Source organism: Mirounga angustirostris, unplaced genomic scaffold (genome assembly GCF_029215605.1).
Source record: "Mirounga angustirostris isolate CCGP_5_RB_7025 unplaced genomic scaffold, mMirAng1.0.hap1 SCAF_5, whole genome shotgun sequence".
Lineage (NCBI taxonomy): Eukaryota > Metazoa > Chordata > Mammalia > Carnivora > Phocidae > Mirounga > Mirounga angustirostris.
Genome location: NW_026991713.1, coordinates 157,893,193 through 157,919,270, shown reverse-complemented (window position 1 = coordinate 157,919,270; position 26,078 = coordinate 157,893,193). Strand labels below are relative to the sequence as shown.

At 42.4% G+C, this 26,078-nt stretch overlaps 1 protein-coding gene across 14 annotated transcripts in view; it reads left to right on the top strand.

The window, feature by feature from the left end:
• Window positions 1-390: 390 nt before the first annotated feature.
• Window positions 391-26,078, top strand: part of USP31 (ubiquitin specific peptidase 31) — a 219,437-nt gene continuing 193,749 nt past the window's right edge. For 13 of the 14 annotated variants that reach the window (XM_064592800.1, XM_064592797.1, XM_054507550.2 and 10 more), the window contains exon 1: window positions 392-1,207. In XM_064592800.1, the coding sequence (XP_064448870.1) occupies window positions 572-1,207 (636 nt within the window). In that variant the 5' untranslated portion in view covers window positions 392-571. Of the gene's footprint in view, window positions 1,208-26,078 lie in introns of all 14 variants that reach the window. The other variant, XM_064592799.1, reaches the window with a different exon arrangement.

The window sequence follows — 26,078 nt, the reverse complement described above, 5'->3', positions numbered from 1 at the left end:
CTCAGGAGCCTGGCAGGGCTGGCTCGCTCAGGACTGGTCAGGCCCATGTCTATTATTTCTCCCAGGGTCTGGTGAGGGGCGGTAACCTGATCTCCGCACTTTCCCAAGGCCTCCGCCTTCAGATCAGAAGACCGAGACCCACGCCTGGGGTCCATCCCTGGGCACGAGCCCAGCGCTGTCCGCCGCGCCAGGACCGTGCCCACACCAGACATGGCCTCTCTCGGACTTCACAAAGCGGGACCGCCCCGGAGCCGCGAGTCATCTGGTCTGGCTGGAGGGGCACCTCCATTCCCACAGTCAACATGGCAGCCGCCACGGCTTCAGCGCCGGGCGGGCTGCGCCGAGAGGCGCGTCACGTGAGCGGCCCAGCTGGGCGGACCGCGCGCGCGCCCGCCCGCCCCGCCGGCAGCCGCTCGCTCACTAGCTCGCTCGGCGGCGCTCTGAGGTGTGTGGGGCGTCGAGCCCCCCAGCCCCGTGAGGCGCTGCGCGGCGCGGCGGGATGCGGCGGCGGCCGTGGCGGGGCCGCGGGCCGGGCGGGCGGGCTCGGTGATGAGCGTCGGCAGCCGCCGCCATGTCCAAGGTAACGGCGCCGGGGCCCGGGCCGCAGCCAGTGGCGGCGGCGGGCGGGAAGGAGAAGCGCTCCTTCAGCAAGCGGCTGTTCCGGAGCGGCCGCGCGGGCGGCGGCGGCGGCGCTGGGGGCCCCGGGGGGCCCGGGCCGGCCGCGCCCGCCTCGCCCTCGTCGGCGCGCTCGGTGGGCAGCTTCATGAGCCGCGTTCTCAAGACGCTGTCCACGCTCTCGCACCTTAGCTCCGAGGGCGCCGCCCCGGACCGCGGCGGCCTCCGCAGCTGCTTCCCACCCGGGCCGGCCGCCGCGCCCACGCCGCCGCCGCCGTGCCCGCCGCCGCCCGCCTCGCCCGCGCCGCCCGCCTCCGCCGCCGAACCGGTGCCCGGGGTGGCGGGGCTCCGGAACCACGGCAACACGTGCTTCATGAACGCCACGCTGCAGTGTCTCAGCAACACCGAGCTCTTCGCCGAGTACCTGGCGCTCGGCCAGTACCGGGCGGGGCGACCCGAGCCCTCGCCCGACCCCGAGCAGCCTGTGGGCCGCGGCACGCAGGGCCAGGGCGAGGTCACCGAGCAGCTGGCGCACCTGGTGCGGGCCCTCTGGACCCTGGAGTACACCCCGCAGCACAGCCGCGACTTCAAGGTGAGCCCGGCCGCGTCCCCACCCCCAGGAGGGGCCCTGCACCCCGCGTCCCTGGGGCACCGTCTCCCAACGTCTTGCATTCCTCCTTTCCTGGCGGCGCGGCGGGCTAACCAGCGCCCGGATCTGAAGAGGTGTGGGCCCCGAGTCTAGGACCGATGCCACTGGTTGTAAGGGAGACGCACCCATTCATTCATCGTGTGTTTATTAAGGGCTTACTACGTACGTGGCCCTGTGATGGGCCCTGGAGGGCTATGGCAATGAAAAGACCGGCTGCCGTCATGGAACTCACATTCTTGGGGGTGGGAGTGTTGAGCCTGGCTTCAGATCCTCGTTTTGCCACTTACCAGCAGTGTGAACTCGGGCAGGTTACTGAAACTCTCTGTGACAGTTTTCTCATCTAGTACCTGCGTCATAGGTGGTTGTGAGCCGCAAACAGGTTGATCTGTTAGGTTGAACCCAATGAGGTCACCCATTTTTGACCGTTTTTGACTTACAGGTTGGCACTTTTAAAGCGTTCAACCTGATGTGTAAATCGCTTCCGTCGTACATAGTACCATGTGTATTTGCTGCGTTATTGTTTTTATTATTAAAGATTTCAGTAAAGTAAAAGGGTAATATCAGTGGTTCCAAGAAAGTAAAATCTGGTGATGTGATTGATGTGTTGGCAAGCTACTTTAAATGTGGGAGGGGGCAGGGTTAGGGTGACCTTTTGGAAGAGGTAACATTTGAACTGAGACTTGAGTAACTGTGGAGAACCAGCCTTGAGGAGGTCGGGGGGAATTGCTTCCCAGGTGTAAGGAAAGTGTGAAAGCGCGAGAGCCCAGTGCGCTTGAACAGTGTAGCTCTGGGATCCGCAAACTCTTTCTGTAAAGGGCCATATAGTAAATGGTCAAGATGCAAAACTGAGGCTATTATGTAGGTACTTCTATAACAAGAGAAAACAAATTTCCACAAATTTCTCATTGACTAAGATAAAAATATGAGTACAGTACTTTGTAATACAGGTCTCCTAATGAGAGGAATGGGATTCTTTTTTTGGAGGGGATAACATTGGAGTTGGAGTTCAAAATTAGTGTTCCCTGTCATCAGATTGATTACAAATATTTATCTCTACAAACCGTTCTTATGCTCACAGGCCATACAAAAACAGGCAGTGGGCTAGATAAGGCCCTTGGGTTCTTGTTTGCTGTCTGCTGGTGCCCTTGGAGCTCAGATGAGAGCCGCGTGGTGGGCTGGGCCAGATTGTGTAGGACCATTTAGGCTGCACTAGGGAAATGGGCTCTTTTTTTTTTTTTTTAAAGATTTTATTTATTTATTTGAGACAGAATGAGAGAGAGAGAGAGAGCACATGAGAGGGGGGAGGGTCAGAGGGAGAAGCAGGCTCCCCGCCGAGCAGGGAGCCCGATGCGGGACCCGATCCCGGGACTCCAGGATCATGACCTGAGCCGAAGGCAGTCGCTTAACCGACTGAGCCACCCAGGCGCCCTGGGAAATGGGCTCTTATTCTGAGCAAAAAAGAGGGAAGATGATTTGAGATTGTATGAGGGATACGTTGGGGTGGGACATGGATATGGTGTTAAATAGAATGTCCTGATTATGCCCAAGCACAGGTCTTAGCTTGATGGTAGCCTGACTTTAACACCTTCATGCTCACTCCCCCACCTTTCTTTTTCTTTTTTTAATAGAACAAGCTTTAAGTTTAGAGGCCTCGGCAGGTAACAGTAGCTAGGATTTAATAAGGTTGTGTTTTCATTGTCTTTGTTTTTACATTTGTCTTCTATTTGTGGCAAATGATACTGGCTTTCCATTGGTGCTGTAAAGTTTCTTTTAAAATTTATTTAAGTAAAAATAAATGGTTTTAGTAAAATGCAAAATGATAATCTGAGGATTCAGCACTTGGTTGAGGACCCACCTTTCGGGGAATAATACTGCCCAAGTGCACCTGTCCCCTTTTAATACATTTTATTTATATTTATTAATGTTCTGTTTTTCTCAAAAACAAAAAGTGATTGCTGTTTGATCTTGGAAATTTGAATGGAAATACTGGACTGGGATAGGGACTGGAAAAAAATGAGATCCATGTCAGAGATCTCAAAATAAGAAAGTAGGAGAGAATGGCAACCAACCAGCTACTGTAAGTCTTTTTCCTTCTCTTTTTTTCTCTTTGCTTATAGTTGCCTATCAATAGCCACAGCAATTGCAAACTTTTCAAAGTCAGAGCCCAGTGTTTCAAGTTTGGTTTTCTACTCTTTCCAAAATGTAAAAATCAATTTCTACAGCATTTTTGTATGTGAACATTTCCATTGCATTTAAAAGGTTTTTTTTTTTTTTAATCCATTAACAAGCTGTGAACAGAAATGGGTCAATAATTCTAGAAACGCAGAAGCTGATTTATAAGCATGGTTTGGCAAAGTTGAACAGATTCTTCGAGGTCTTATTTTAAAACATATAATCTTCTAGGGGCGCCTGGGTGGCTCAGTCGTTAGGCGCCTGCCTTCAGCTCAGATCATGATCCCAGGGGCCTAGGATCGAGCCCCACATCAGGCTCCCTGCTCCATGGGAAGCCTGCTTCTCTCCCACTCCCCCTTACTTGTGTTCCCTCTCTTGCTGTGTCTCTCTCTGTCAAATAAATAAATAAAATCTTAAAAAAAAAAATAAAACATATAACCTTCTCAACATTTAGTAGATTTCACATTGCATTCATTCGTTCGTTCACTTCCCATTTATTGAGGGTTTACTCCATCAGTTAGGAATGCATTCAGCACAAGAAAGAGAAAGCCCTAATGATGATGTATTAAGCAACAAAGATGTTGAATCGGCTCAAACAGTAAGTCTGGAGGTACATGTTCTAATGTGGTACAGTGGCTTGAAGGGCCCAACAGGGACTCAGACCATTTCTGTGTTTCCACTCTGTTATTCTTGGCTATTTTGTCCCTATTATGTCTTTTTATCCTTAATGTTTGTCAAGGCAGGAAGTCACTGGGAAAATAAAAGTTCTTCCAGAAGCGTCCCCTCAGCAGGCTTCTGCTGACATCTCATTGACTTACAACCATGTCAGTTGGCCACCTCTGGCTGCCATGGAGGCTGGAAGGTGGATGTTTGGGTTTCCCTTCCTAAAGGAGGGATTTGCCTCAGAGGCAGCCTGCCAAAGGTGAGGCACTTTGATTTTGGGAAGACACTGTACCTGCCTGTGAAGAACTGAGTCCAGTGAGACCTGGTACGTTCCCAAAGACATCACTTCTTACCGTTCAGTGTGCACATATTCACGTGGGCATCTTGTTACCGAACTACTTTGGATTTGGTGGAGCTGGGGTGGAGTCTGAGATTCTGCATTTCTATCAAGCTCCCAGGTGATGCTGATGCTGTAGGTCCAGGGAACACTCTTGCTCTAGGGAACAAGTAAAGCATCACAGCGCAGTGGTCTGCAGGATGAATAGAAATTAGCCAGGCAGAGAAGGGGTGGAGATGGCATGAAAGGGCATGTGGTTTGGGCGCCTGGGTGGCTCAGTTGGTTAAGCGACTGCCTTCGGCTCAGGTCATGGTCCCGGAGTCCTGGGATCAAGTCCCACATCGGGCTCCCGGCTCAGCGGGGAGCCTGCTTCTCCCTCTGACCCTCTCCCCTCTCATGCTGTTTCTCTCTCTCTCTCTCTCTCTCTCAAATAAATAAATAAATAAAATCTTAAAAAAAGAAAAAAAGGGCATGTGGTTTTGGGGGAACAGTGCGACATTTGGTGGCTGGTTACACCGTGGAGAATAATGGAGGTGCAGAAAGTTTGGAAGAAGTGTGTTGTAAGTGGATTGTGAATGGCTTTGTAGGCTGTGTTGGTTTGGACATTATACTATGGAAGCTGAGAATCCAGGGCTGATTCTTAAGCAGGGGAGTGACAGGATCAGATTTCTTCTTCTTTGTCTTCTTTTTTTTTTCTTTTTGCCTCTGAATTAGGTAAGTCTGGTGGCATTCTGGAGGATTACTTTTTTTCCCCAAAATGTTTTATTACAGCCACATTTGATGGGTATTATTTTGAGCCTAAAGAAAGTTGAGTTCAGCACCGAGGTGGATGTGAGCCATACCTGTTACCACGGCCCCTTGCCTGCCTGTGGCAGAAGTTGATGTTCCATGCAGATACTCTTTCCTTGAGCTTGCAGAATCTTGCTCAGTTCTGGGCTCCACGCAGCCACTACCAGTTGACTGGAGTTGGCAGAGAAGATAAAACCAATTTGCCATCTCGAGAGTTTGCCTTGAGGTCTCAAAAAGCACTTAGTGTGTCTTTGAGTGTGCTTTTATCGTCTTAAAACTTCCTTAAGTTACTAATGAGTTTCTTTGTAAGTTTTCCGATTAGAATTCTTTCTTGATTTCTAACCACATTGATTTATGTGAGCTTTAGGAACTTGGTAAACGGATTTTTGATTTTGGATGAGCTAGATGGTTGTTAAGGTAGGACTTTCATTTCCCAGAATGAAATGGATTGACTGGCCTAACCTTTGTATGCTTTGAGAAATTTCTCTAGCTGTCACTTCTCTTTTTAAGCAGGTATTTTTCTCCTCTTTGAGCAGGGTTCTCAGCTAGGGCTCTTTTGCCTGGTTCCTCAACCCCTTCATTCCTGGTGCATTTGGCCTGTCTGGAGACATACTTGGTTGCCACAACTGGGGTGGGGGTGCTACGGGCTCTGCTCCCCTCAGTGAGGGGTTATCCAGCCCAAAATGTCAGTAAGGCTAAGATTGAGAAACGTTCCATTGGAGGAATGTTTTGAGCCTCCTTAGGGTGTTTTTCTTACCAACCCAGCCTTTAGAAGGTTGCCTTGTTGCTTTTTCTCCTCTGTGTGTATGTGTTTGCAGCAGCACTAGGGTAAGATTTGGACTTGACTGGCAGCCCTTGGAGCACTGTCTTAGTAAAAACGCCTTTCATTCTGAAACCCAAATACTCAATATGCTGTTTTTAGAGGAAATGAATTTATTGTCTAACTAGAAGGATACTAGCACGCACACTTCCAGGTTCATACAGATGCTGGTTTCGTGATCAGTGCCCCTTTGCAGTCAGTAAAAAGATGGAAGGTCATCTCAAGTAACAAAGATACATTTTACAGCAGCAGTTTTCAAACTGTGCTCCCAAAGAACAACTAGAACAGAGTGATCTACTGATAAAAGAACTGTGGGGAGTCCTTCCAAATTTGCAGGGAAACGAAAAATAATTGATGAATAGAAATTTCTCTTCCATATTTTCCCCCTTGAACTGTGGTGCCCGGTGGTGCTTATTTATTGGTGAGAGTTCTCAGGTTACAAAGGGAATAAATGTATAAATGAGTAGGGGCAGACAAGCTAGCAATCAGAGTTATACTGGTTCTGTTTCACACCTAACTTTTTCACAGACTCACGTTGGGGGCTCTGATTTTATGCTGCAGACCTATGGTCTAAGTTTTCCTGGTTTGTGAGAAGATGTTTAGGATATTGGTATGTCACACTGGTTCCCAGGGAGTACTCGGACTTCAGGGTACCCCCTGAATTCATTTGAAAAGTAGAAAAATTAACTTTGTAGCTGAGTATAGACTAGAAAGTTATGTCTCTCCCTGGTCAGTTCCCTTGCCTGTCAAATGCTGTCACTTTTGTTTCAGTGAAGCTCCACATCTCTGAAGGAGAAAGGAGGTAACAGCGTCATCAAATTTTAGACTTAGAAGGAGGTGTGGGGGAGATGTGAGCAGCCTCACCTCTTTCTGGATGAAGGAACTGAGGTTCACCTGCTGGCTAGAGACCAAGGGAACAGAACCAGAGTTCTTTTTTATTATTACTATTTTTTATATTTGAGAGAGAGAGAGTGAGCACACCATGTGCATGAGTGGAGGGGAGGGGCAGAGGGAGAAGCAGGGAGCCTGACGTGGGACTCAGTCCCAGCACCCTGGGATCGTGACCGAAGGCAGGCACCTAACTGACTGAGCCACCCAGGTGCCCAGAACCAGAGTTCTGACTTCACTCTTTGTCACCCCTACATTGCTGAGGCACACACTGAGTCCTTCGCCTGTGGTTGCCTTATCTTTACAACCTCTGAAATGACAGTTCTCAACATAAAACATAAAGAGGTAGGGGGACTGTGTTGAAATATGTAGTGTTTTTTTCCCTCTAAGACTGTGGTGCTGAATCTCCGTGAAAATAAGATCAGTTGCAGCTAACTTTACGTATTTGCCATTGCTTCTCAGACTTAGGCGCTTTTGGAAGTCTGTCTTAAAAATCATCCTTTCAGACCACTTAAATGCATGTATAAACACGTGTATACATCTTTTACATCGATGGGCACATGCTCCACATATAGTTCTGTAAATTGTTCTCCCCTCTTCCTCTTCCCCGTGGATAGCATGACTGACTTTGTTTTTTTGTTGATACATCTAAACCCACCTCATTCTTTTTAACAGTTGTATAGTCCAAGGAAGGGTGTTTAGGTTGTATAAAGTTTTTAATCATGATAGCCAATCCTTCAACATATATCAAGTCTCCTTTTCTAAAGACTGAGTCTTAGAAGTGGCATTGCTGAGTCAAAGGGAAGGTGCATTTAAAATGTGGCTATACCTCGCCAGATTGCCCAGCAAAGAGTTGTAGAGGACAGGATTCTCTGACCCATCCATGGTGCATGCTAGGGCCCTACCCCCCTGATATGTGCCTCCTCCTATTAGTGACTGCCCTTGTTCGTCATTTTTTAAACTTAAAGTTATTTTCTTTCACAGGGTCAGTTTTGTTTGTCGGGGACTGTCCTGGCATATTAGGATGTTTAGCGGTGTCCCTGTCCTCTACCCACTAGATGTTGGTAGTACGCCTCTCCCTACCCTGGTCATGACAATCAAAAATGTCTCCAGACATTGCCAAATATCCCCGGGGGGGGGGGGGCAAAATTGCCCCAGTTGAGAACCACTGATTTGGAGAGAAGGGGAAATAAATGCAGATGAATGAGCGGAGAGGGGGCAGATTGTGAGTGGCCTTGAAAGTCTGTCACAATAGTTTAGCCTTGAGGCTGCAGTCAGTAGTATTTCAATATAGCTGTGCAGACAAATTTGATGAAAAGGATGTTTTTGAAAAATTGTTCTGATGGTGAGCACAAAAGAATCAGATGAAGGAGAAAGTAAATGCAAGAGGGCAATCATAGGTATGAACAGAGGAAAAGGAGGAGGAAAGAATGAGTCCAAGGGACATTTTGGAGGACATCATGATGTTATTAAGGAAAGTCCAAGGGATGGCGTAGTAAACACCAAGGTTTCAGACCTGAGGGATGGAGAATATAATGGGGATTATCTGACAGAAATGGAGCAGTTGGAAAGGGGAAGTGGTTTGTGAAGCACAAGGGGCAGAAAAGATGGTGCATTTAAATTGAACACATGGGGTCGGGGGTCATGAGATATTTAAGAAAGGGAGTCTTGATAGACAGTAGGAACTATGGTGCGGTCTACGACTAGCTGTGTAGACTTGAATTCAGCTGCGTATTATGTGAGCTATCTCACATAATTGTATTTTTATCACTGGACAACTGTAAGCGGTCTTGGGTGGTATTTTAAGGGAGTCACATACCCTGCCGTGGATTGCAGTGGATTCAGTATATTTATTTCCTTTTCCGTGTCTTTTGTTCCTTTTCTCTGACCTTTGAGCGTATACAAAATATATATTGAAGCAGAGTTGACAGTGTTTGGCAGCTTTATGGGTGTGTGAAGAGTGAATAAGAAGGAGGAAAGGAACATAACTTGGAGGTATTGAAACAGGATGACTTGGGATGGCACTGTTCAAGACTGGAAGCAACAGAATGGAAAACGGTTCTGGAGGTGGGTGGGAAGTTCAGTTTCAGACAGGCCATGTAGTATTTGAACTTAAGAGTACTAGGAAAACTTTTTTTTAAGTAACATTTGTTGAATGTCTGTCATATATCAGGTATTGTGCAAAGTGAATCATTTGAGTTTTTGGTGACCCCTGTAGAAAGCAGCTGCTCTCGGAATTCTAAGTCAAGATACAGATGTAATAATACAGATGCTTATCCTGAACTAGTTGTTTTTTGTCTCCCTTTGTGTGGCCTAAAGTTTTTAGTTTGACTCTGCCTCTTTTGTTATTAGAGTGTGGTTTGATGGATTTTTCCTGTCCCCGTCTATACACTTGTCACAATGAGGGGCTACTAAATAGCGCAGTGTTCACTGTTTGTGTAGTTCTCCACAGCTGTTTCCTATAGTAAAGACTCTGCAAAACAATGACCTCATGGTTTCCACAAAAAAACCTTTTATATATAATAGTGGAAAAGAAATCATTGAAAGCCGAGTGATTTAAAGTTCTGTCCTCTGTAGTTTTTTCCCTCAAAAATATTCTTGTTTGCTCTGCTAATTAATCGTTTGTTGGCTGTTCCTTAAATGACCTTTTATGTTTAACAAACAACATTTTTGCAGTGGAGCACAACGATATATCTTGTCTTTCATCTGACTGTGATCTTTCTCCATTTAGAAATCATTGTTTGATGCCATGGACTGTGGCAGTTCCTAGAGGAATTGGCCAGTCACTGAACATCTGTAGCTTCTTCCCTCCGGTTGTTGAGCTTGGATGGTAGCAAACAATGTGTCCACAAACAAACAGTTCACATGTTAGAAGATTTCATGGGACTGGTCAGGAAATGCCTTTGTTGCTTCTACTGTAAGGAACCTTTGTAAGCACATCACCAGCTCAATAAATTCTTTTACTTTAATTCTTGGTATTCTAACCTATCTACCTACCTTCCTTCCTTCCTTCCTTCCTTCCTTCCTTCCTTCCTTCCTTCCTTCCCTCCCTCCTAAGTTTGTTTGTTTGTTTGTTTATAAACTCTACACCCAATGTGGGGCTCAAACTGAGGTCAAGAGTCATGTGCTCTTCTAACTGAGCCAGCCAGGTGCCCTTGGTATTTTAATCTTTATTTATTTTTTTTATAAAATAAAGATTTTATTAATTTGTCAGAGAGAGCGCACGTACAAGCAGGGGGAGCAGCAGGGAGAGGGAGAAGCAGGCTTCCCACTGAGCAGGGAGCCCAGTGCAGGACTGTATCCCAGGGCCTTGAGATCATGACCTGAGCTGAAGGCAGATGCTTAACCAACTGAGCCACCCAGGCATCCCAGTATTATAATCTTTAAAAACAAGGCAGAGCTCTCTGATTTTTAGGAGATTTAAGAAACAATAATCATAATGAACATACCATTTAGGGGCGCCTGGGTGGCTCAGTTGGTTAAGCGACTGCCTTCGGCTCAGGTCGTGATCCTGGAGTCCTGGGATCGAGTCCCTCATCGGGCTCCTTGCTCAGCAGGGAGTCTGCTTCTCCCTCTGACCCTCCCCACTCTCATGTGCTCTCTCTCTCTCTCATTCTCTCTCTCAAATAAATAAATAAAATCTTTAAAAAGAAAAAAAGAAAATACCATTTATTTGTGTGGAGTCAGATCATTTACAAAGTCCATTTGATTCTTGAACAACACTGGTTTGAACTGTGTGGGTCCACCTATATGCGAAATTAAAAAATATATATATATACATATATATATATGAAACTTTTCTGGAGATTTGTGGCAATTAAAAGAAACTTGCGAATGAACTGCGTAGCCTAGAAATATCAAAAAAATTAAGTGGAAGTTAGGTATGTTATGAATGCATAAAATATATATAGATAAAATTTATCAAAACTTAAGCACATGCAGACTCTACATGGCACAATTTACAGTCAAATGTAAAAAGTTTAGGGATGCAGTATTAAATCATAACTGCATAAAATTCACTGTGGTACATGCTGTACTACTGTGGGATTTTCGTGGCCACCTCCTGTTGCTCTTGCAGTGAGCTTGACTGTTGTGAGCATCCACTTATAATGCCGAGTGACGCTGATCATCTCTCTGTGAGCAGTTAGTCTGTCCAGTAAGTTGTATATTGCAATAAAAAGTGATCACTTGTGGTTGTCACTATTAGTAGTTAAGTTTTTGGGGAGTCCAAAGTTACACACAGATTTTCGGCTTCGTGGAGGTCAGTGCCTCTAACTTCCACATTGGTCAAGGATCAACTGTACATTCATAAAAACTTTTTCATTAAATTTTCACTACAGCCCTCTGAAAGAGGCATTATTATTCCATTTTTGATATTAGGATATTGAGTTCAGTGCTAGTAAGTAGCAGAGCCTTACATGGTTTTTTATGAGGATTAAATAAGAAGATATAAATAAAGGTTTAGTATAGAAACAGTAACTATTCAATAAATAGCAGGTGGTGAAAATGAAGGCAGTCATTCTAAGTCTGTGGCCCCCAAGTACACTTCCCCATTTCTAAACTCTGTCTCTTCCAATGGACAGTTTTTATTGCTGCCAGATTAATCTTAAAGTTCACCCGTGATTACATTATTTCTGTTCTTAAAAATTGCTTTTACTTTTTCTTTTATATACAACGTACAGTGTAAATTTTTAGCTTGGCATTTAAGCTTTCCCAGAAAAATGAAGTAAAAAGCATACATAAAACCAGCCCTGTTAAAATTTAGACTCAGTAGACATAAAACTGTTAATTTGCTCTAAATGTTTCTAAATGTCTGCTCTCAATTTCTGTACTTACCTGGTCATGGACTAGTGACAAAAAGTTCACAGACGGGCACCTGTCTGGGGATCACATTTTGAAGAGCACTGCTGTAGTGCTTCCCAGAGTCTGATTTTGCCTGTTGTATTCCTGTAGTTTCAGTTAAAATGTTCTGTTCCCGTATTTCATGTAACATGATAGATTTAGAGGCTTAATGAGATTCAGGGTTGAGGTGGGTTTTTTTTAATTCCCCCTTTCTTTTTTTGGTAGTCTTGTAAACTTTCATCAGGAAGCCTATAATGTCTGGTTGTGTGTCTTACTATGTTAATAGACATTGATGATTATTCCTTGATCCATTAGTTCATTGAGGCTCGAAAATGGTGATGTTATAACTTTAACATTCTTTTTTTTTTTAAGATTTTATTTATTTATTTTGACAGAAGGAGACAGCAAGAGAGGGAACACAAACGGGGGGTGTGGGAGAGGGAGAAGCAGGCTTCCCGCTGAGCAGAGAGCCTGACGTGGGGCTCGATCCCAGAACCCTGGGATCATGACCTGAGCTGAAGGCAGACCCTTAACGACTGAGCCACTCAGGTTCCCCTAACTTTAACATTCTTATTAGAACATTTCTGTAGAGACTCCTGCCCTTATCAATTATTTGGTTACCCCAAAGTAAATTTGGAGAATAAAGGCAACATAAATGCTTGAGGTTTTCTTTCCCCTTTATTTTTGGTTTTCAGAATAATTTTTTTTAGGATTTTATTTATTTATTTGACGGGGGTGGGGGAGAGAGAGCGAGTGCACACAAGCAGGGGGGAGTGGGAGAGGGAGAAGCAGGCTTCCTGCTTAGCAGGGAGCCTGATGCAGGGCTTGATCCCAGGACCCTGGGATCATGACCTGAGGCGAAGGCAGACGCTTAACGGACTGAGCCACCCAGGCACCCCTCAAAATAATTTCTTAATTTCCAAATATGGCTGGTGAGTTTTTGTTGTAACCATATGAACTCATGGATTTAAGTGTGTAGCCAATGTGTTTCAGTTACAATTATTAACCTTACTGGTACTCAAATTGTGCCATTTTTGGCCAGTAGGAGAAGTTGGCTCCTAAGTCCTTTTGACATAAGTAGTCTGTGATGTCACACCAGAATCCTGGGAAGATATTCTAGGCTCATCTTGCATGTTTCCTGCCGGGATCTGGGATCAGTCATTTCTTTAAGGAGCCCTGGTTGCCTTTTACTGGCAAATGGCACTAGGAGGTCACAGTCTGGGCACTAGGGGTGCACGTGATGTCTGTGTCTTCTAAGTAGACAGAGCTAGGAAGTATGTAACTTCTTTTAAAGAAATAATAAATCATGAATTCATATTGATAATTCCCACTCAGGATTTCGGGGGTTTTATTTAACTCATTGATCTTGCATCTATTTCTCCTTTCTCGAACTATGCTGAAAACCCTGTTCCCAGCACCGGTGTAAATTCTCATTTGCATTATCCCACAATGCACTTATAAGTTTCAGGATAATGATCCCGATATTACCACCAACATACAAGTATTTGAAAAATATTTAAGATTTCTTTTCTTTTCTTTTTTTTTTTTTTGCCAGTAGGACATGGCCTACTAGGCCTGTAGAGTCAAATTACTGTGTTTTAAAGTCATTTGGAATAGTTCTTAGTATGACTTTGTCACCAGCTGGATGCTTAGTTAAATTCATTCATTTCTTTTTGCTTTTGATTTTGAGTGATTGCTTTTTAAAATTTAATTTTGTTGCATAATTATGTAAAAAATAAAATACGTGGCCCAAAGTCAAATGTACAATATAAAATCTATTCAAATAAGTCTAGTTTGTCTTTGATCCTGACACCCTATTCTCTTTCTCCCTAAATTTTATGATTTATTCTTTCATTGTTTTAATATAAGCAAATTAGTTTTGCTCTGTGTGTGTGTATATGTGTATGTATTGTGTGTGTATTCATATTTTCTCTTATTTAGATAAATGGTAGCACATTGTACAGAATTTTCTCCATCTTTTTCCTACAGCTGACATATGAGTGCTTACCACATGCCCTGCACAGTGGATTATTTTATTATTTCTTATAACATTGTAAAGTAGATACGTAAATTATTATTTCTGTGAGGCATTTCTACATACTTTTAATTCTGTGAATCTCTAAATTTCCCATAACTGGTCCTGTCCTTTGTATGCATGTTTATGAGTGAATGAATGGGCAGGGACTTAACTTCTGTATCTGCTTTACTTTGAGCAATGAAGGAGGCAGAGAAAGGCTTGTATTTAAATTGTAAGGAAGGAGATTCAACCTTTTATTTGAGGTCCAGAGCTCTCTATAGATGGAGAAGAATAATAGAACTTTTCCTGACTAGAGGTGCTCCTGGTAATTTTAAAGATACATTAACTTGGAACATTCTGTAATCTTCCCGTAAAGTAAGAATCCCTTTTTAATAGTATAGTGACAACTTGGTAAATCTCCCTCATTTTAGAGCCTTTATGCCATGAGAGTTAGAATAAGCTAGAAATGCTAAAGAAAAGACAAACTCCCTTTAAAAGCAGTAGCTCATGGGAAATAGCTACTAGTTAATGATATCAGGATTTTAATAGTGACAGGAAGGAAGGAAAGAGGGGAGTCGCCTCATTTCCCTGCAGGTGGGTGAGAGAGAGGAGCACTGGTAGCTTGTTATCATCTATCCCGCAGGAGGAAGGGTTGGTTCGGTTGGAGACCTGTTGGTCGCTACCCTTTGAGGCTCTGTTGTGATGCCAGGCAGCTGAGTAGGTTGGTGTAACTGCCCACACCTACTTCCTGGTGGTACCAGATTCTGTCTCAAGCTTCAGGCTGTCAGCATCAGAGGATTGTGCCAGGAGTAGGGTGAGGACAGCCGGGGGTGCAGGTCTGCTCCTTCCCTTTTGAAAATCAGAACCCATGGGTTTTGAATTTAGTGAGCTGGTCACTGAGCCTCAGTGTCTTTATTTTCCTTTTCATTGCCATATGAGACCAGCTTCACAGATCACAATGTTTGACAACCATTGGTTCCTTTAGTGATGGGAACATTTTAGCAGGAAAAACCAACCAGCCATCTCACACATCCACCAGCCCAGCCTGTAAGAGCAAGCCTGGGACATAGGAAAGGGACCTTGGTAGGAAGAAGATGTGGAGAATCCTACAAAAGGCCACTGTAGTCAAGTGCTGAAGAGAAATGTGTTCTGCCTCAAAATTTTCTCTGGGTTTGGCCTTGCAACTCTAATTGTTTTGGAGCTCACCTTTGATGCATGTGTGCTCTAGGTTTTGACCCCTTGAATTGTAGACTATTTTTGAAGGGGTAGTATTTAAATCTCCAGTGTTACAGAGCTAGATGTCTCAACTGAGGCATCTGTCCCCTGGAGGGTCCTTTTCAGGATGATATATTCTGTGCCCTTGTGTTGTCATTTTATGATCTTTTTGAATAACACATTAACCCATTCATCTGGCCTTTGGGGGGAATAAGTCTTTTATATAAGTTATTTCCTAGATAATTATTTGTTCGAATATCAGGTCTTTAAATTTTTAACTTTATTATTTGATTGTTGACCTGATAGAGTATTTACACGCTTACTTTCCTAGGAGAAAATCCTGGATATATTTCACTCTGTCCTTGGTGATTTTTAGACTCTTATGAGCATCATCTATTATGTTCTTCTGTGCTATGGAGGTTTCTTTGGGGCTACTGGGATTATAAGTCCTATGAGATATAACGATTGGTGCTAGATTGCTGTATTGTTTGAATTCTTATCTCTGCTTTTTTTGTAATACTCTCTCTTGCTTCCTACCATCTTTCTTCATGGTCCTTCCTTAGTTTTCTCTTGCTTTATTCAGTTTTGCTTTATCCTAGGAGCCTGTTACCTCCTGCTTCCTCATTCCTGTCTTTTGCAGTTTTTAATTTGCTTCTAGTTAAGCAACCAGATAAATACAGTCAGCTCCAAATAAGACTAAATAAACTGAGTTAGGGTGTGAGAGTCTGGCTAAATTAAGAAACTTTAGTGTTTTTCCTTTTTGAAGTCAACTAACTTTTTAAACTTTTTCAAAAAAGATTTTATTTATGGGGTGCCTGGGTGGCTCAGTTGTTTAAGTATCTGCCTTTGGCTCAGGTCATGGATCCCAGGGTCCTGGGATCAAGCCCTGCAGCAGGCTCCCTGCTTAGCAGAGATTCTGCTTCTCACTCTGTGCCCCTACCCCCTGCTCATGCTCTCTCTCTCTCTCTCAAATAAATAAAATCTTTTATAAAATTGAGAGAGAGAGAGAGAATGAGTGGGGGTGGAGAGACAAGCAGACTCCCTGCTGAGCGAGAACTGACTGAGCTACCCAGCCCCCCTAATTTTTTTTAACTTTTTAATGAAGTTCGGCATACATACAGAAAAATGCATACATCGTTAGTGTACAGCTTGGTGAATTATCCTAAAGTGATAATGTATCAACTAGATGAAGTGGAACATCACCAGCACTCCAGAAGCTCCTTCGATGGCCCTTTCCCAAGTTCCACCTTCTCCCTCCTCCCCAAGGGAAGCATTCTCTTGACCTCTAACACCTCTAACAGGCTTTGCCTGTTCATGAGTTTTATTGTGAGTGAAATAATAAAGTATATATTCTTTTTAAAAACACCTTATTGGGGCACCTGCCTGGCTCAGTCAGTAGAGCATGTAAATCTTGATCTCAGCATCATGAGTTCGAGCCCCATATTGGGCGTGGAGCCTACTTAAAATAAAAAAAACAACAACCAGCTTTATTGAGATATAACTTACATATCATATAATTCACCCATTTAAAGTGTACAATTCAATGGTTTTTAGTATATTCACAGAATTGTGCAACCATAACCACAATCAGTTTTAGAACATTTTTATTATCCCCCCAAAGAAACCCCATTCCTAATTGCAGTCACTCCTCATTTCCCCCCAGCCTCCCAGCCCTGGGTGTCTACTAATCTACTTTCTGTATCTATAGATTTGCCTTTCGTATAAATGGAATCCTGCAACATGTGGTTTTTTGCATCTGGCTTCTTTCACTTAGCATGTATTTTCAAGGTTCATCATTATACTTCATTCCCTTTTATGGTTGAAAAATACTCCATTACATGAATATACCATGTTTTGTTTATCCATTCACCCATTAATGAATATTTGGGTTGTTTCTACTTTTTGGCTGTTACGGATAATGCTGCTCTGAACATTCATGCACACATTTTTGTGTGGACATATGTGTTCATTTTTTTGGGTATATGCCTAGGAGTGAAATTGCTGGGTCATATTGTGACTCCATGTCTAACTTTTTGAGCAATTGCCCAACTGTTTTGCACAGTAGCTGCACCATTTTATATTCCCATCAGCAATGCATGAAAGTTCCAGTTTCTGTACATTCTTGTCAGCACTTGTTATTGTGTGTCTTTCATTGAAGCCATCCTAGTGGGTGTGAAGTGGTATCTCATTGTGGGTTTTTGTTTTTTTTTAAGTGGCATCTTTTCTTTTAAGTAAATGCTACCCCTGATGTGGGGCTTGAAATCACAACCCCTGAGATTGAGTCTTATGCGCCACTGACTGAGCCAACCAGGCGCCCCTCATTGTGGTTTTGATTTGCATTAAGTATATATTCTTTTGTGTCTGGATTCTTTTGCTGAAGTTCATTATGAGATAAAATCTATTTTGATAAGAATATTATCTAAGTTATTGTGGAAAACTTAGAAAATGTGTAAAAATTGAAAGAGGAAAATTTAAAATGTATGGATGTTTTTTGTATGTATGGATGTATGGATATTATTTTCTTGCTTTTTCTCCCTTCTCTGTGTGTTTTAACATAATTGGCATCAAATTGCATGTACAGTTTTGCATTACGTGATTTTCATTTCATATTGTATTATAATTTATTTATTTTTATTTTTTTTAAAGATTTTATTTTTTTGACAGAGAGAGACAGCGAGAGAGGGAACACAAGCAGGGGGAGTGGGAGAGGGAGAAGCAGGCTTCCCGCTGAGCAGGGAGCCCGATGAGGGGCTCGATCCCAGGACCCTGGGATCATGACCTGAGCCGAAGGCAGACGCTTAATGACTGAGCCACCCAGGTGCCCCGTATTATGATAATTTTTGGGACAAAAACTCTCCTATTCAGGGATGGTTTCTGGTTGTGATGAAGATTTTTTACATATATCTTTCACTTTTTTTTTAGGAGCAGAAAATGGTTATTATTCATTACATATATGAATTATTAAAATCTGTAAGAAAGCTACAGTTACTTTTGATTTTTCTTTAGGATATAGAGAAGTGAAATTCCTGGTTCAGTGGCTCTCTGTTTTGAAGATCCTTAAGTCACCCTGATAACCTTATTTTATTTTATTTTTTTAAGATTTTATTTATTTATTTGAGAGAGAGAGAATGAGAGAGCATGGGGGGGAGGGTCTGAGGGAGAAGCAGACTCCTCGCTGAGCAAGGAGCCCGATGCGGGACTCGATCCCGGGACTCCAGGATCATGACCTGAGCCGAAGGCAGTCGCTTAACCAACTGAGCCACCCAGGCGCCCCTGATAACCTTATTTTACAGGATTGTGCCATTAGCCGTGTGTAAGAATGTCTTTAAGTCCCACTGTTACAAAATAGAAATCTTTGGGTCCATAAGTGAGAAGTAGCATTTTACTGTTTTAATTTGCATGTCTTTAATAACTAGTGAGGTAGGACAGCTTTGTCTGTCCTTTAGAGTGGAAGTATACCCATATGATAGTAACATTTTGATAACTTAGGGAATTACCCTGTTTTGATTTCACAGACTTCCCTTTGTTATCTATGTATTCACACACTCTTCCATTTAATCTTTACCTTCTACAGGGAGATGACCAAGGCCTGAACCAACTAGAATTGGCCAGGCCGTACCAGGCGGAGGCTGGGCAGGTTCTAAATTGTAGTTTGCTAGGAAAAGCCTGGAGCCAGAACGAGCACCTTGTGCTGGTTTTTATGCGATCTGATTTTCATGGTGAGGGTTGAAAGAACTGGCAGAGGCCAGGATTGATTTGGAGACTGTACCTGTGTGCAGCTCAGGAGTCAGCCTGGCTTGACTGTCAGGCACACAGTGTTGGGTGTGACAAAGCGATATGGCAGGCCCATGACTTGAAAGCATCTTCAGCCAGCTAAGATTTGTTGGGTTTATGGCACTCCAGGTTTTTGGCAATATGAACACATCATTTGTAATGAAACTTGCTGGATCTACTTATGAATGATACCTGATGTTTCAGTTATCAAAATGCAATAACAATAATGCTTCAAAGCAAGATTATTTCCAGAATATTTTGGATCCCTTTATAAAATTGGCTGTTTGGTCAAAAACATTTTAGATCTGTTTATGCTCAAATATCACTATATTCAGAATCAAGAGGATGCATACTTTGTCTCTTTGTGTATAATCACACACACACACACACACACACACACGATTATAGAAGAAATATATGCATGTTTGGCTTTGGGGTAGTTCAAGGTTTGACCTTATGCATCCCCCACTGCTTGCCTTTCTCACTGTATTCCACCTCCAAGGGTGTATAGGTCACTTCACTTCCATCCCAAAGAGCAGTACTACTCAACCAAGAACTTTGGCCTCTGTGCCAGTGAGTAATGCCACATGCTGAGTTTATAAGCCAAGCCCATGTTCCTCCTGTGCTTCTGTCCACTTGATCAGGAAGCTGACCCTGGGTTTTTTTCTCTTCCCAGGGCTAAGCTTTTACCTCCTACTTGGCAAGACAGAGTGGCTTTAAAAGGCCCCTGGTGGGTATCTGTAGACATAAACTCTTTTTTTTTCTCTCTCTTTCCCCCATTTTTCTTTGATGCTAGCTGCAGTCCCTTTTTTCCACCAGTGATGAGATTCAAAGATTGGTATAGTTTTGCGTGTAGCATTACTATAGGCAGAAAACTTTGGTTTGAGCTCCTTAGGTCTGTGTAGCAGAGGAAAAAGAAATTCTCAGCATCGTGCAGTCCGACTCACTAGAATTTGGGGCCCAAAATAAGGTACGTTTCTTTGTTTTGCCAGCCCCATCTTCTGTGCAGAAAATTTGGGTTCCCTGGCCAGTATACTAGGGTGTGTTCTCATAAGATCCCCACATGGTCATTGTTACAAATTCATTTTAGAAAACGTGGGAAATACAGAAACATATAAAGAAGAAAGGGATAACTCATCTAAAACTTGCCACTCTGAGGCAATGACTGTTAATGTTTCAGTGTATATTTAGAAGGATAAAAGACAAAAAGGTCTTTAAAGATGTATTTTAAAAGTTTGAAATTATGTTTATATGTAGTTTTGCATCTTCTTTCTGCTTAATTGTATTGTGTATTAATTTCTCCATGTTTTCTAAAACTTAAATATTTGTTCCATGGTAGGAGTATATAATAATTTCAAAGATATTTAGATGGCTTTTCTAGTTTTTCTGTTTTGACTTTAAAAAAAAATCTAGGGGGCGCCTGGGTGGCTCAGATGGTTAAGCATCTGCCTTCGGCTGGGGTCATGATCTCAGGGTCCTGGGATCGAGTCCTGCATCGGGCTCCCTGCTCAGCAGGGAGTCTGCTTCTCCCTCTCTCTCTGCTGTTCCCCCTGCTTGTGCTCTCTCTGTCAAAAATAAATAAAATCTTTACCAAAAAAAATATCTAAAGATCTTTATTAAATAAATAATTTATGAATGAAGCAGCATCCCATTTAGCAAGTGGGGGGGGGGCTCCAAGATGTCTGTTTTGACTTTTTTTTTTTAAAGATTTTATTTATTTATTCATGATAGAGAGAGAGAGGCAGAGGCAGAGGGAGAAGCAGGCTCCCCAAGGAGCAGGGAGAGCCTGATGCAGGACTCGATCCCATGACCCTGGGATCCTGACCTGAGCTGAAGGCAGATGTTTAACAATCTGAGCCACCCAGGCGCCCTCTTTTTTAACTTTTAACTGTTGAAGAGGCCTTTTAGCTAAATCAGGACTGGACGTTTGCTTTTTTGACTGTGTTGTTAGTCAAATTTTCCTCCTTTAAAAAAAAAAAAAAAGCTTTTAAAAAGCTTATTTTATTACAGTTGGGAAGAATCTTAGATTGTGTTGGATAATGACAAAGAGACCGAAAAGAAGATACTCTTGAGTTACTTAAGTTACTTGATTAGATATGTAAACACATTTTGGTGACCTGAGCTGACTTTAACCTTGGAGTCAGCGAGACTTGGCCACATAGGGTGTGCTGGGAAGGATGGACGGGATCGGAATTCAGCGCCACCAGCAGAGCAGCTTGAGCATTGTAAGGTGAAGAGCATCCCCCCTTTACATTTGCTGATGAGAGACAGATGTAGTTCTCCAGAATCAGATTGTTGTCTCTGTCTTGTTTGCTTTCTCTAGCATCCTGGGACACTCAGGCGGGACATAGTTCTCCTTCACATACTGCAACTTGATCTTCTGACATAGTCCAAATTCCTCCTTACTCCTCAAATAATAACATCTCAATTAGATAAACTCCATTTTTTTGTTTCTGGGCTGTATTTCAGTCATAGGAAAAAGTGCAAATTACAACAAAACAAACACATTAACAAGGATTTATTTAAAAGCAAATAAGTTCCCAGAAGCCTCAGGCTTGGTACAGCTGTAGTTCAGTCTCCAACACATGTTTTATGTCCACATTGAGAAGTGACATTTCCGAATGATCAAGCCCTGTATGAACCCGATTCATGTAATTACGGAAAAAAAAAATCATTTATTGAAGGATTTTGGACAAAAATGTTTGAAGGCTGTTTTAATCAGAGGAGGTTGAAGAATAGTGGTAACTTTGGGCAAGTTATTTCACTTTACTGAGCCCAAGTTTTTTTGTCTGAAAATAATGATGATAATACTTAACAACATAGGGAACTTCTGGGGGTTAATTTTATAGGAAATAACACCTATAAACAATTAGTATAATGCCTGATACGTTATAAGCACTCAATTATTAGCTGTCATTATTGTTACTGTTTTGTTTCAAGTATTGTATTTGCTAGGTGTTGGGATAAATAATATTGAATAAGACATTCCAGATCACTGTGTAATGGTGGAGGCAGATATGAGGTTTTGTGTTCTGGTGATATGAATAAAATACAGTGTAATAAATGATATAATACAATTATGACAAAAGAGCCACCCATGAGTTTTAGTGCTTTTGGAAGTAAAACTTCAGAGCTTTTCCAGTGTGGCCATGTTCTTTCTGTCTTGGCTTCGCTTAGAAATAGAATTTTTTTTTTTTTTTTTAAATCACACTTGAAAAAGGTTAAAATGGTCAGGTCCCACTGTAGATAATTAAATCAGCATCTCTGGGCTGCTCCCACTTCGTGGTTTTTGTTTTTGTTTTTTTAATTTCCTTAGATGATTCTAATGTGCAGCCAAGAGTTAAGAGCCAATGCTTTAGAAATTTTCTTTTCTTTCTCTGTGACATTTTCCAGGTTTATATAGGATAATTCTTTTTTTCTTGACTTTTGAAACTTAAATAATAGAAACTCTGTAGAGTTTTAGAGTTTATAAAATGCTTTTATAAAAACATTTTTTAATGAAAATGCTTTTATAGAGTTTGTAAAATAAATCTCATTAAAGCTTCACAGCAATTCTTTTGGAAAACTATTCTCATCCCCATTTTGCACAAAACATAGCCGATGCTCAGAGAAAACACATGAAGTGAAAGGTGGTGGAAAGAGGATTTGAATCCAGGTATTCAGCATCCAGTCTTTCTGTTTCTATTGCATTTCTAGTGGAAACTTCCAACCACTGTTTACGTACATGGGGATCTTCTCTTGCTGCTGTATTTTCTACCTATATAGCTCTATGATCTGTTGTGAAATCTTTGCTCATTGTTCATCTGGCTGAACCACTTGGGGTATATTCCTTTTTGTATTTCTCCCTTTCATCCTGGCTCTAATTCCCTTGACCCTACTTCCACCTTAGTTGTAATTTTTTGAAATGCAATAACTATTTCTCAACACGCTTATTAAAACTTTCTCTTTTAGATAAGATATATACCCTTTCCTAGTCTCTATTTCAGCAATGAGTCCCTGCCACCAAGTCTTTGTGGTATATGCAAGTTTGTTTAATATCCAGATCTACTCTTTTTTTTTTTAAGATTTTATTTATTTATTTGAGAGAGAGAGAATGAGAGACAGAGAGCATGAGAGGGAGGAGGGAGAAGCAGACTCCCTGCCAAGCAGGGAGCCCGAAGCGAGACTCGATCCCGGGACTCCAGGATCATGACCTGAGCCGAAGGCAGTCACTTAACCAACTGAGCCACCCAGGCGCCCCAGATCTACTCTCTTAACAGTGCAAATATCCCTTGCTATCCAAATCTGTTTAGTTCCTGAGCTTGGATCATGAGAACTTGGATACAAGTGACACCTATACTTAAATTACTCATGTTAGGTCCTTCTGTAGTAACTCCCTTTCCCCTGTGGCCAAATCGAACACATGAACAGGCTCTGTGTGGCACTCTCTACTATTCTCATTGAGTTGTCTTTCCATCTTGGATGGAAGCTCCTTTCCTCTTGTCTCCTTTCTTTTCTCTCTCCTTTCCCACCCAGCTCCCAGCTCCATCCTACCAAGGAAGGAGAGTGAGGGAGTGCATTTGAAGGATGGGAATGGAGGGCATTCCAGTCATAGGGCAAGGATGTGTGAAAGTCTGGAGGCCTTACAGTTTCTTTCAAGGGCCCGTTGTTGCCACAGCTGGCTAATATCAAGGGCCTCTCAGCCTAACTTGTGTTATGTGAAGACTTCCCCACCAGAGGTGAAGGTGAGGAGGAAAGAATGGATGAAGGACTCAGAACCCTGTTTGAGCATGGCTGCATTCTGTACCCTGGTATGGAACACTGTTGAATGGACTCTTTCTCTATCACCGTTTTTCATGGGTCTTACCTGTTTTTACAGTATTCATCCATTTGTACCAATTTCATCCCTTATGTTTTAGTTAAGTATTCTTCATCAACTTAGTAGTTGTCCATAAAGTCAGATTCAAAAGATGAAACTTTTCTCAAGACAAGTGTTATTATTCTGTTCTTTCCAATACAGTCCAGAAACCAAATTTCACTTTTAGATGCCATCTATGAACTCAGCTGTTCACATTTCATCTTTCTCTTAAAATTTCAGCACTGTTGTCCTCCCAAGTTCTGCTTCTTACCCAGAATCACTGGAAATAAATTCCATGTTTCGTCTGGCATAGCATCAAGGAAAGTGGGTGATAATTTGGTTTGGTGAGTTTTGGCAAGCTACCTTTTCCCCGAAAGAGTAAGCCAGCTCCTGATCAAATCAATACTGCCATGTCCATTCCCCATAGGAGGAGATCATCAATAGCTGTTGCTTTGTTGTCTTCATCCTGGGATTGGGTAAAGCATGTCTTGAACCGGTTTCTGTCTTTTCCCTGGAGCCCAGGGTTCTGCTGCTTCTGTACCACGGTGCTATGGAAAGAAAGAACCTCATGTCTAATATTGTCGTGCCAGTTGGATAGACTTCATTCTTTTTCTTTTCAGGGCCATGCTTCCAGCTCCTTTTTTTTTTTTCCCCCCTTTTCTTTTCTTTTTTCTCTTTTCTTTATAAGGGGAAAAAAGTTCTCTGTAGATCTAGGCCTTAAGATTTTATTTGAAGGGTAAAGAGAAGTTTTATGAAATTTGAAGCTTTACAGATTTGTTTGACTCTTACTTTATTTAGTAACTGGATATTAAGGATCATCCTAACTGAAGGGAAAATTGGAACGATGGTCAAATTTATATTTATAGTAGGATGTATAGGATTTAAACCAATAGGTTAGTTAATCTTTTTCTAAACACCACACCCACATTCTATAAAGTTCTATAAAATACAGGTTTATTTTAAGAAGGCTCATATTCTATTTTTCATAGAAGTGACAAATTTAAATAATTTAATTTCTCAGATTGTAGCAATGCTATTTATACATGACATACTCCAGTGATAATTACCTTTTTTTTAAACCTGCAAAAATACAGAAAGATTGATTTTAGGACATAAATAAAAATAAACTAAGGTTTAATTTTGCAAAAAATTATAAAAGGCAAACCAAAGCAATGTCAGATGAGGCCCAAAGCAAAAATCAAATCACTTGTTGGGACTCTAAGGGAAGAGCTTGGGGGAAGATTTGGGATGCTAGGAGTGTCATCGATGGCCAACTCAACTGCTTTGCTTTATAAACCAGAAATCACAGGTTCCATGAGTCACCTAAGATAACCAGTGGTTTGTGGCAGAGCCAGAGATTGGGCCCAGGTTTCCTAATTCCCACTATTTTTTCCTTCTTGACTCCTACTATTTTTCTTTCTTCTGTAACATGTACTAAAGGATGGTTATTATTCTATGTTTTGTTTTGTCTTGGTAAGAAGTAAAATAAATAGTCCCTTGGGTCTCTGCAGTGGGGAAAAAGTCACCATCGTGAAGGAGGAAAAAGGGGCAGAAAAAGGAGCCTTTGTGTTTGTGTGTGTTCAGGGAGGTTTCCTGTAAAATGTGCTTAGTTTGTGATGTAGTGATTTAGGGTGGGGTTGACCTAGAGCAGTTTTTGCCCTAGTTACAGAGGTTGTGGAAGTCCTGTTGCCTGTTGAGTCGTGCCCAACAAAAATCTTGTCGAGCAGCCTCTGCACAGCACTTTGTACACAGTGATTGGGGGATAAGTGCTTAGATGAGTTGAAGCGATAGTGGCAGGAATCATAAATCAGATTTAATGCCGTCCTGATAAAGAATTGTGTATTGTCTCCACTCTGACATTTGACGGATACTGTGCATGAACTGTCCGCCGTGACACATAATGAAGAACTTGATTTCGGCTTACTTGTTTCCTAGGAACATGTGTATTCGGAGAACTCCCCCACCCCCACTGGGAGTAAATATGAGAGAGGGTTCCTACACCACACACTTGCCATGCTTCAGGCAGTTTGTGTGCCCCAGCCATATGCTGTGAGATTTGTCATTAGCCTTACCACACCTGAGACTTCCTCTTGGCAGCTGTCCTGTGCTTCTTCCCCAAAAGGAGCAACCCAAAACAACTAACAAAAACAAAGGTTCCCTGCCTTCCTGTCTATAACTTCTGAATCCGTAACTATCTTTACCTCCTTCTCTTCTGTCTCTCCCACCTCCTGTTTAAGGCACTTCTCTACCTCTTTCCTGAACCCCCCCCCTTTGCCCCTCACTGAAGAATGCTCTTTCTGCAGGTGTCTCCCTTCCGTAATCTCCTTCCCCTCAGTATGCAAGTCCCTTTTCCCTGTAAGTCCCCCACTAGGCAGAGCATCTTTCCTTCTTCCTTCTATAACAGAGTCTCTTGCATATGAAGGGTGGTTGTCTTGCAGTCAGTCAGTTTCCTTACCTTTT